General features: G+C 38.4%; 2 protein-coding genes across 3 annotated transcripts; one reads left to right on the forward strand and one right to left on the reverse strand.

Annotated features, from left to right (window-relative positions):
* The first annotated feature begins 670 nt into the window (after positions 1–670).
* LOC133295255 (protein FAR1-RELATED SEQUENCE 9-like) lies at positions 671–1612 on the forward strand. The gene has a single exon (XM_061494056.1). The coding sequence runs from the start codon at positions 671–673 to the stop codon at positions 1610–1612; it is 942 nt and encodes a 313-aa protein (XP_061350040.1).
* Positions 1613–5435: 3823 nt separating this feature from the next.
* LOC133295258 (uncharacterized) lies at positions 5436–7321 on the reverse strand. Of its 2 annotated transcripts, none has more exons than XM_061494058.1 (2): positions 6563–7321; positions 5436–5661 (listed from the first exon to the last, which is right to left on the reverse strand). In XM_061494058.1, exon 1 carries the CDS (start codon positions 7317–7319, stop codon positions 6570–6572), a length of 750 nt encoding a protein of 249 aa, XP_061350042.1. In that variant the 5' UTR covers positions 7320–7321; the 3' UTR covers positions 5436–5661; positions 6563–6569. The 2 variants fall into 2 exon arrangements, with proteins under 2 accessions (XP_061350042.1, XP_061350041.1); XM_061494057.1 differs by lacking the exon at positions 5436–5661 and adding an exon at positions 5793–6157.
* Between the last annotated feature and the right edge of the window lie 5059 nt (positions 7322–12380).

The raw sequence follows: 12380 nt of genomic DNA on the forward strand, positions 1-12380 counted from the left end.
CTGTCAATTATGAAATTATCTCATTAAACTCATAATTAAATGATTAATTTCCTTAATTAACGGTGCGGTTCTTACTATTTGGTGATGTCATCACATTTGACACGACATACAGAACTAATAAATATTCAATGCCATTTGGACCTTTTCTCGGTGTCAATAATCATTTACAATCAATCTTGTTCGGATGTGCTTTATTGAAAGACGAAACAGAAGATACTTTTGTGTGGCTATTTAAGGAATGACTTCGAGGAATGAATGGGAAACATCCGGGTGCCATAATTACTAATCAGGTATAATCATTTTAAGTACATTTTTTCCATTGTTTCATATATTAATCATTGTATTCTTACATATGTCATTGAATTTATAGGACATGTCAATTACCAATGCAGTATCCAAAGTTTTCCCAAAAAGTAAGCATCGATTTTGTATGTGGCACATCACAAAAAAGTTTCCAGAAAAATTGTCTCATGTCTATCAGCAGCATGCCACATTTAAGAGTAATTTCAATATCTGTATCCATACAAAAAAGAGCACTCAAGATTTTGAAGACAAATGGCAACGTATTCTTGATAACTTTGGTCTTCATGAGAATGAGTGGTTGCAGTCACTTTATTCAATTAAATCGTCTTGGATACCAATCTTTAACATATCCATTTTCTTTACTGGTATGAGCACCACTCAGCGTAGTGAAAGCATCAATTCATTCTTTGATGGTTTTGTTACATCTGGCACAACCTTAAATGAGTTTGTAGAAAAATATAATCAAGCAGTAGATGCTCGTTATGATTCATTCAAAAAACAAGACTTTGAATCCAGGCATAAAGAAAGACATTTAACATTGAATATGCCATTGGAAGAGCATGCAGCTAAGGTCTACACACGTGCAATTTTTACAAAGTTTAGTGATGTACTTTCTCATAGTTTTCCTCTCTCTATGGAGAAACTTGGAAATGATGGTGAGTGGGTTACCTATCGAGTTTTTAATAGGAAAGAGAAGGATTATTCTGCAACTGTGAAGATGAAGTTGGAAAATAGAGAAACTAGATGTTCTTGTCAATATTTTGAGTTCGTGGGAATCCCATGTGAGCATATTATTGCTATTTTTTCGGTTGAAAATGTTGAGCAGATCCCTGAACATATGATTTTGCGATGCTGGAGCAAGGAAGGAAATGATATAATTAGTACCAATAAGGACATTTGTAATTTTGATGGAGAAGGACTCCTTTGCGGCTTTGAAATACGCCATAGAGTTTCGAAACTTATTAAGCTTGCAGATAGGTCCAATGAAGCAGCTAAATTCGCTTGTGATGGTCTTGATTCTCTCACTGAATCTTTAGGAAAATTTCCAACACCTGATGATAGTATTATTGGTCTTGAGGATTTTGATTCACATTACTTGAGTTCTCAAACTGAAGAGTCATCTATGATGAGATTGAATGATCTCAATATTTCACAAACGAAAGGTCGAAAAAGGGAGTCACACAATATCTCACAGGGACATAGAATTCATAGTGGGATTGAAGAAGCATCAAAGAATACTAATATTTGTGGAAATTGCAAGAAACGGGGACATAATAAGCGTACATGTAGAGAGAAAAAATTATATTGACTTTAGTTTTTTTATTTATTTTGGGTTACATTACATTTGTTACATGATTATTATTTAATTTGTTATTTCTTTTAGTTGGTATAAGACGTATTGTATTATTGTATGTAATTAGAAGTCCTATATAAACTAGTTGACGAGCATCAACGAGTTGAAATGCGTTTGATGCTATAGTAAAATTGTTAATAAAAATTTTAGAGCTTATTTCTATCTGGAGATGCTATAAGTCTGTTATGATTCAAGCATCTTTGAGAATGAAACTAAAGATTTAAAAGTTGGCAAACAGAAATTAAGTTAATTACTTATCACAATTAAGCTTTTCGGGTTCAATTACAAAACCCTTTTTAGCAGAATTGGACTTACAAAACCGCGATAATTGATCTGCTCAAAAAATCGAATCTGGTAATTCTAACTCTTGATAATTAATGAAAGTTTTACTTTTGATAAATTCAACTTACCCCTTTTAACAATAGACGCATTGATAAATTCAACTCTTGTACAAAATAAGCTGTACTTTCATCAAGGTCGAGTAAATTTTATCTCTGAATGGTGCCTCTTCCCTAGAAACTCAAATTGGGAGGGTGAACCAAAATGAATGGTGCAGTTAACTATAAGAAAAATGCCAAAAAGAAAAATAAAATAAAATGAATGGTGCAGTTAACTACAAGGGCTGCAAAGGTTTTTCAAATCCTCTTCCTTTGCATACCAGGTTGGTATTATTTTTGAAACATGGGGATAAAGATCCTTGTACGAGTTCCTAATGGTTCCTTCTGCAACTCCAGTGGCAACCGATATATCTGCACCAACACAATGGGTCAGATACATATTTACAACAGCATAGCAGTTAACTCTTATAATAAAGAATAGCTGCATACATATGAATGTTTCTCTAGAAACCTATTTGAAATCATTTTAAATTCCAAATTTAAATTCACCACATCAACAACTAAGAAATTAGAGAGACAATTTTCACAAACAATTAAACCAACTAATATGTTTGTATTCCACGCCTTCATGTTTCCCTCTAATAATTGGCACAGACCTTTGAGAGGTTTTTTATCTTCTGAAAGCTGAGTTATGATGTATATAACTGCTGCAGCAATTGATATGGGACTCCTCCTGGCAGATTAAGCATGTTATTAGAATCAACCATAAGAATATAATAGCATCCATCCGAAGATCATGGGGTACAGAAAAAAATTAGGATTCAAGAAAACATTAAGGTAAAGTTGAACAGAGTACGAGTTTATGACAGTGAAACCTAAAAACGTGACAATGGATTAAAGAGGATATGCAATAGGAATCCTGAAAAACTCACACTATTAACTTTTACAGAACAGAATCCAGTTACCCTCCGTACACCGATCACATATGAATTAAATCAGGCAGATCAAGAAGATAAAATGAGAAACCAAACTGTTCTTCGCTGGTAAATAAAGATTCACCATCTGTATTCAAATATTAATTGGACTTCCAAAACCGCGATAATTGATCTGCTCAAAAAATCGAATCTGGTAAAAATCGAACCCTAGCTCGTGTATTTGGCGAAGCTCTCCGCGGGATGCAGCGGCGGCGGCACGACAGAGGCAGGCGGCGCCGTCGGGACAGAGGCTGCGACGGAGGCCGGCGGCACCGTCGGGACAGAGGATATGGGCAGCGGCGGCGGTGGCAAAGTGTATAATGAGAGAGAAGGGAAGAGAGAGAAGGGAAGAGAGAGAAGGGAAGAGAGAGAAAGGGGAGAGAGAAACGAATATAGAGGGGCTATTTAAGAGACCAATGAGGACCGTGGGATCGCCACTACCAATCTAACGGTGAGATTGATTGGTAGTAACATTGGTTGTAACTTTATTTGGTTGTCACAATATCCTGTCCCTTCTTGGGATAAATCATTCGGTATTCGATCGCTAACGGATGCCAATTAAATCTGAATTCGAGCTGGTAGGATTACGAAGATGAGAAAACTCTCCCTGACATACTTTTAACCAATGTTATTAAAATCGGCCCGGTCATTGACCCGGTCAAGATACTGGGTCACTGATTCAACTAGTGGGTCACTAGTTCAACCGAATGACCCGTTAATTATATGAATTTATATTAAAAAATTATAAACATACTCAAATATCTTAATAAAATGATAAAAATTTCAAATATTTTAATATAAAAAATAATAAATCACATATTATTATTCAATAAAGAATCAAACAAAAATATAATAATCATGATACGAGGCTTTAGGTTTAGAAAACAATATCTCTAATTATAAATCAAATCAAAATTCTCTACATAGTGCATAATTGAGATAATATTAGTGTTATAGGTACATAACTTATGTAAGTCAATAAGCAAAAACATATTCAAATATGTCCATTATAATTTTTTTTTTAAATAATTTTGGAATTTTTTTTTTGGGACCGGGTCACCGGTTTTCATGAAAACCGGCTGGGTCGCACCGGTTCTGATGCATGACCGGTCCATTGCCTCAACTGGACCGGTTATATGACCAGTTTATCGATTCCCAGGTCAGTCCGATTTTATTAACACTGCTTTTAACATAATTGCGTACTCAGGGCTCGACCCCAAAACCAGTGGTTGGGCTCAGTTAGTCCATGTGTTTATAATACATATGATTATGTCCCTTACATTGGTTGGGTTCAGTTAGTCCATGTGTTTATAATACATATGATTCTGTCCCTTACATAAAATTCCTAAGTCTGCCACTAATAATCATTTTTAGAATATGTTAATAAATGCATAATATGAGATTATTTTTTTTCATACCTCTTTCTAAAATTTATCTTAAGGATTTTTCTTATTTTTGGTAATGTTTTGCAATTTTACTTTAGATTTGACCATGATGATAATGGTGAAAATGTGGAGAAATCTATATAATAAACTCTTATGCTCAAACAATAATTATTTAAGTAAGTTCTTAAACTGATCTAAGAGTGTCTTACAAGTAGGAGTTTATCCCTTTTATAGATTGAGTTTGATAATACCAAGTAAAGAGGTGTCCAGTTAACCAGTAGTCTTGAGTTCGAGTTATACGTATGCTTTTTGTGTTAAAATCTTGATAGGAAAATTTTTGTTGCCCTACTAATTCTAGCTAGCTCGATTAGATTAGTCAATTAATTGATAAATCGACCTCTAAAAAAGGGAGTTACTTCCATGAGAGTTACCTCAATTATAATTTGATGAATGAATGAATTTTATAGGTTTAATAGATTGTATTCATCCCTACACCCAAGAAAAAAATTGTATTCATCCTATTGACAATTATAAGGGGATGACAAATTTCCAAAATGGAAAAATGTGTTTATTCTATGAAGAAAAAAAAAGTGAAGATTTTTCTTACGATTGTAGTTTTACGTGAAAAAAATGTCATTGTAACAACTCCAATTATCCCTTACAATTAATATAGGAATCCTGATGTGAGCGTATATCATAGGAAGCAATAAAGGGAAATACTTAGAGGGAAACATTTAACCTTGATGAGTTAGCAAGGAATATTCCAGAAGAGGTTAAACAGAATTCAGTTGGTAAATTATGAATTGGCAGGAAGGGCAGTGTTTGAGGGACTTGGGACTTGGGATTTGGGAGAGAGTAGAGCCTCTCTAATTACTCTACTCTATCATTTTCTTCCCTTGTTTCGTTATAACTTTTCTGTTAACAATTCCTTGTATCAGTATTATTTCCCTGTATTGTTGATTTGTTTTAATCCTCTATACGGTTGCATAATATATTAGCAACACAAGCTTTGTTCCATAAGAACGGAGATGAATGCTCCTAGAGACCTTTCATCTACCAATAAGTATTACAACCTTGCTCATGCTGTGAATGAAGTGGTCATAAGGCAACCATCAATGTTACAAGCTGTTTCATTCGAACAACTATTGGTGCTCTGTAACTTCTTGATATTGGAGTGGATCTCTATCTATCATGTTACTACCTCATTCTTATTTCCCACAAACTTCAAAGCCTGGTGAAGATGAGATGCCACTGCTTCGAAAGCATGATTGGAGCCGAAATGAAGGGAGGACGCACTTAATCCATTCCTAAACAATTTAGGGCTTAATTACTCATCATTACACTTGAATTTCTAACAATAAAAAAAGAAAAAAAAAAGGTGGCAAAACCCTGTACACTTGAATTTCTAACAATAAGTGTTAAAAACTATATACATGCTTTGAAACAGCCTTAATTTCACTCAACACGAATCAAAATAATATAGTGAATGTTAAAAGAAACTAGCCAAGAAAAAAGCAGTGTCTTGGAAGAATATATATCATAGACAGATAACTAAATAAACAAATTTCTAGAGAAGATCAATGTTCCTCTCCCAACTTTTGTGAGGCTGGTTTGCATGTTTCAGAGGCTTGGATCCATGGATCACGCTCTTTCTGTCCAGATGTCAATTCCAATGCTGTTTTGGCTATGCTTTTGGTTGAAGTGGGGCTTAATTCTACCACAAACTATGCCGAATTAAGGTTGTCCTTCGGGTCCAGGTGGGCATTTCTGGTGTGCTTTTGATGTCTCCTGAGTTGTGCAATTCTAAGAACACAGGTATCAAAGTTTAGACAATTTCAGTTTGGTAATAGTTTAATTGTGTCATGATCATGTTTATGAGTTCCTTGTTACTTCTGCTGAGCTGCTTCGGTAACAGAGAGTAAGAAACCAAATGTTGCGTAATATAGTGCATAAGGCCACAATTCTGGTAACTTGTGAACTAATATGTTTGTATCTTCTTATTCATTCATTTCCAAATTCCAATTCCTTCTACCAACTTTGTTTTACTCAAGCAATGAATTATTAAATAAATGAATAAAGATCATTCAAATCAAACAAAGAATCACAAAACAGCTAGCTCAATTGGTGACATTAATCGGAAGCAAACTGGAATATCTAAAAAAATAATAATAAAAAATCACAAAAACAAAACATTAGCAACAACATTACCTGGCTTCTACTCTGTCCATTCAGCAATCAAACGCTCCAACACCACCAAAACCCTTTCTCTACCACCCTCACCGTCACGTTCAAAACCCGAAAGAGCAGAATAAAACTCCATGGCCTCATTCACCCTTGCCTCCATCAACAACCCGCGATAAACCCACTCCTTGGAATCGCAGCAAGGTGCGAACTTGGAACCACCCATCATGTCCCTGAAGGCCTTCAAGGCTTCGAGAACGAGCCCGTTGATGCAAAGGCCTTGGATGAGAACCTCGTACACGGTCTCATCGGGGGAGCACGGGGTGTCGGGCCGCTGCAACCAGCGGAAGACCTTGAGCGCGTGGTTGCACTTGCGCAGTCGGATGTAGGAAGAGAGGAGGGAGAGGGTGATGGGTGGGATGTAGTGGTGGGAGTGAGGAGTGTGGTTGAGGTGTGTGAGGAGTGACATGGGTTGGGTGAGGTCGTGCTGGGAGGTGAGGGAGTGGACCACGGCGGAGAGAGGGAGGGATTGGAGCGGAGGGTTTGCGAGGAGGGCGGCGGTGAAGAGGCGCAGCGCCGTGGGGAGTTGGTTAGAGTCGCAGAGGCGAGGGATGAGGTGGTTGATCTTGGTTAGGTCTGAGTCCGTTAGAGTTGTTATTTCGGAATGGGAATAAGGTGGTTCCTTTGAAGGGGAAGAAGATGAAGAAGAAAAGGGACCAAAACGCATTTTGCAAACAGTGGTTTTTGTGGGGCGGTGAAGGTGGAGGCGTTGGAGGAAACTCATGCTCAGATTATGAGACTCGCTTCTCTAGAAATAATTGGAAAAGGAGGGAGATATAGTCAAATTTTACACATGAGAATATGTTCCATTTTATATAGGTTTTAGCCCCTTTGTTATAATGTTATAAATTTTTTTTTTTGTAATGGATCCTAATTATTTTTTTTTTTAGGCAAATCAGATATTCTCAGTGTTCCTATAGATTCAAGTTTTTGAACCGAGTACAAGACTAATATCCGAAATTTGGGAACGTGGTCTGGAATTACGGTATTTCTTATCCCTCCCCAATGTGACATTTGGTGAGACTCTAAACATAGTTCTTGTCCTCACCTTGTTCGGTCCTCCTGCAACTAGGGATGTAAACGGGCTAAGCCAGCCTACGACTTCGCCTATATCAGGTCAGGCTTAGCCGATTACATATAGTCACAGGCTTAAACTTTTAAAAAAATCTATTTAAAAAGTAAGTCGTAAGCTTTTTTTTACATGTTAAGCTTTTATAAGTCTAGAGGTCGACTTATATCATATTATTTCTTTTAAATAAAACAAATAAAATTATTATTTTAATAATTTTTAATAATAAAGTGATATTATTTAATTATTAAATGTTTAATAAATTTAAACAGATTAAAAACCCTAAGCCAAGGTTTTTATTTTTTAAATGTAGGTCAGGCTAGGCTTTTAATTTAGGTCTACACAAATCAAACAAGCCAGTTCTAGCCTAAGGTATTTTACACAGGCCTAGGCTATTTAAACAAAAGCCTAACCTATTTACACCCTATCTGCAACTAACTCAGCTGCCCCACTTGGGTTCCTTTTATTTTATTTTTTTTGGAAACAAAGGAATTATAAAACAAAATTACACGCCTCTAACTAGGCGAGGACAAGCTACTCCTATAACATCACTACTCAATAAACTAAGACTATCCTCAGGAGGATTAGCCAAAAAGACAGTCTCCCATCCTTGAGATGTTGCAAAATTGGCCATCCAGTCAGCAACCCTATTGGCTTCTCTAAAGGTGTGCACGAGTTCTAACTGCCAGTCAAGGTTCTTCAACAGAATGACCTTCTTCACCAACCCAACTAGAGGGTGAGAGTCTGCCACTCCTTCTCTAATCATGTTTAGAGCTGTTTGTGAATCACCCTCCAGTATAACTCTCCTATAGCCAAGGTCCCAGGCTAGTTGAAGTCCCAAATATATTCCCCAAATCTCAGGTTTCACAGAGGAGCAATAACCCAGATTCCTTGCAAAACCATGCAGCCAATTTCCATCATGATCTCGTAAAACGCCACCGCATCCACTTTGTGTACTTCCCTTCTTGGAAGAGCCATCCGTGTTCACTTTAATCCAACCCACCGGGGGAGAGCGCCACTGGACCATAATCTCATGCCTTATACCATGCTGCAAGCCAGCCTTTTTATACAAAACACCAGCTTCTATAAAATTTGAAAAATACGAATAAGCTAACCTCCCAGTCTCACCCACCTTAGGAACAATGTTTTCAAACAGAAATCTGTTTCTCTCTTTCCAAATGAACCAACAGACAAGCCCAAACAGAATATTCCCCTTCATCCCTCCTACCATGCATGATTTTTCCCCCAAGTTAGTGCTCAACCATGAATGTAGAGGCAGTGCCAGAAAAGCATACCATTTATTAGGTGAAATAAAATTCAGCCATACCTTTTTGAACCAGCTACAATCCCTGATAGTATGCAGGCAGCTTTCAGAGAAAGATAGACATCTAGGACAGGTGCTAGAAGTAGCCAAGTGCCTTTGGACTCTCCTTTGATTAGTGAGCAAATTTTCCCCAAGGAGCATCCAAAGAAAAGTTTTGACCCTTGGGGGCCCATTCCAATCCCAAATTCTACTCCAGTGACTTTGAAGGTGGCTGCTATCCTCACTACTCAGCAAACTAAAAGCAGATTTAACTGAAAACCCCCCATCCTGGGAGTAGTCCCATAATACCCTGTCCTCGTCTTCATTCAGGCTAGGAGGACAGATACCTTGTATGAGATTCAATGCCTCCTGGGAAATCATATCTCTAAACACCTCCCATTTCCATTCCCCCTTAGCATCCACCATATAAGCAACATTGGCATCCAACAACTCAGGAGGAATTTCCAGAATGGTATGATCTAATAGGGGACCAATAGAAAGCCATTTGTCCTTCCAGAAGGCAGTACCCCTACCATTACCCACTGAAATCCTAGACCCTTCATGTACCATAGGCCAGACTTTGGATAATCCCAGCCACAAATTAGATCCACCAGATTTCATAGGAAACTTGGGTAGTAAGCTGTCCGAGACCTTGTATTTGTTCTTAAGCACCTAGACCCACAGATCATTCCTATGAGTAAGCATTCCATGCCCAACTTTCATCAAAAAAGCCCTGTTAGTCAATCTCAAGTTTCTAATTCCCAATCCTCCATTTTCCTTCGATCTACAGACCACATCCCAAGAGGTAGCATGCATCTTTCTTCTCTCCAAACTTGATCCCCAAACGAATCCCCTCATTCTTTTCTCCACTGCATCACACACTCCAACAGGGATAAAGGATGTTTGCATGGAATAAGTGGGGAGAGCAGCCAAAACAGCTTTTGTTAACACCACCCTTCCAGCCATGGAGAGGGACTTTTCCTTCCAAGCACTTAATCTGCTGTTAGTCTTATCAAGAATGAATCTGAAAGTGTTTCTGTTCACTCTTTTATGATGAATAGGGATACCTAAGTATTTGCCAAGATCAGCCGTGATCCCACACTTAAGGAACTGGCTAAGTTCTCCACGCCTGGTATGGTTAACATTCTTGGAGAAGAAACATCTTGTCTTCTCACAGCTAACTTTCTGGCCAGAAGCCTCACAGAACTGATGAAGAATACCAGCAATCAACTCAGCTTGATCTCTCCTAGCTTCAGAAAAGATAAGCAAATCATCAGCAAAAAACAGATGTGATATTGGGGGGCCTTTCTTTCCTAGTCTCACAGGAACCCAGGCATTGTGATTGACAGCTTCAGTGATCATGTGTCCCAGTCTCTCAATGCAAAGGACAAACAGATATGGGGATAGGGGATCCCCTTGTCTAATACCTCTCAAAGGTTTAAATTCACCAGTTTTTTCTCCATTCCATAGGACATCCATAGTGGAAGAGGAGACACAAGCCATTATGAGTTGGATCATGTTTTTAGCCAAACCAGAAAGAGTCAAAGTTTCCTCCAAAAATACCCAACTCACCCTGTCATAAGCCTTCTCCAAATCCACCTTCACAGCCATCCAGCCTTTCTTACCTTTCTTTGACCTCATAGAGTGGAAAATCTCTTGACTAATTATGATATTATCAGAAGAGTGCCTGCCTTGTACAAAGCTGCACTGGTTAGGCATAATTAGGTTGCCCATGTGACTCCTCAATCTATTGGTAATCACTTTGGTGATAACCTTGTAAACTACATTACAGAGGCTAATGGGTCTAAAGTGACTTATCCTCTCTGGGCTATCCACCTTCGGAATAAGACATATAAGAGTTTGGTTCACCTGAGCTACTCTCTTGGGGTCCTCAAATACCTTCCTCACCAAATTAATCACTGAGTTTCCCACTTTTTCCCATTGAGATTGGAAAAAAATAGCATGAAGGCCATCAGCCCCTGGGGCTTTAAAAGGATGCATCTGAAGCACAGTATTTTTGATTTCCTCCACACTAGGACTTAAGTCAATTCTTCTCCAGCTCAGATTGTCTATCACAGGAAAATGATTTCCACACAGAGTGCTAGTGATCTGAGGTTCCTCAACATACAGCTTCTTAAAGTAGTCAGTAGCCAACTGCTTGAGTTTCTCCGGATCCTCCACCCATGTATCATCCTCATTTTTAAGAGCCAGAACCTTATTTCTTCTATTTCTAACCACAGCACTAGCATGAAAATACTTCGAGTTCCTGTCTCCAAATGCTAGCCAATTGCACCTAGACCTTTGGAACCAGGTAATCTCCTCCTGGATGTAAATGGAATTTAGTTCACTCCATAAAGATCTCTGGAGTCTCTCCAAGGCTGCATCAGGACCCCTACACAACTGGTTGTCCACCCCTTTTATTCTTTTCTGGATCAAGTGCTTTCTTCTCTGGGCCTCTTTGAAACTGGAATTATGCCAAGCACAAGCCTCAATGTGAAACTTGTCTTTAGCTTCACTCTAAACAGCATCCTTCTCCCAGCAACTATCCACTACATCCCCAATACTAGCATCTGTTAGCCAAGCTGCTAGGAACCTGAAGGGCTTGTGACCTCCAGAGTTGCCAATTCTGTTATCATCCTTAAGGATTATAGGTCTATGGTCCGAACCATGGAAATGGAGGTGAACAATGGCTCTATTAGGAAAAGCCAGGTGCCATTCCTCATTAACCACCACCCTATCAATCCTCTCTTGTATAGTTCCTCTCTTCCAAGTGAATTTGGGTCCAGAAAAACCCAAATCTGATAAACCACTCTCACAAAGACAGTCACCAAATTCCTGCATACTATTCCAGCTAAGACCAGCACCCCCAATCTTGTCCCATTCCTCTAGGTATGAGTTAAAATCACCCATTGCAATCCATTTGCCAATACTACTAGCAACAATTCTTCTCATACTATCCCACAACAGTCTCCTCTCTACACTTCTAGGGCTACCATAGATGAAAGTAACAAGTTCCTCAACTCCTGATTGCACCCACTGAATATTCGTGTGCACAAACTGATGATCCTCTTCAATGACACTCACATTAGCCATATTTTTATTCCACAAAACCCATATTCCTCCAGAAAAACCGACAGCTTCCCTTATAAAGGAACTATCAAAGCCTAAACATCTAGATACCTGTTTGGCCTTATTGCCACTAATTCTGGTTTCCAACAAGGCCAGCACTTGGATCTTATTTTGAAACACAAAATCTTTAATCAGAGCAGAGAATCCTTTCTTCCCTGCTCCCCTACAATTCCATGTGCTAATTATCATGAAAATTACAATTAAAAGGAAAGAAAGACTCACCCCCAGCTAGACCACCCCAAATGGTCCTTGCATTGTAGCAGCAACATTTGTAATATCGTCCA

This window comes from Gastrolobium bilobum, unplaced genomic scaffold (assembly GCF_033153095.1).
Source record: "Gastrolobium bilobum isolate Gb01-03AN ecotype WA unplaced genomic scaffold, APGP_CSIRO_Gbil_v1 utg25989, whole genome shotgun sequence".
Classification (NCBI taxonomy): Eukaryota; Viridiplantae; Streptophyta; class Magnoliopsida; order Fabales; family Fabaceae; genus Gastrolobium; species Gastrolobium bilobum.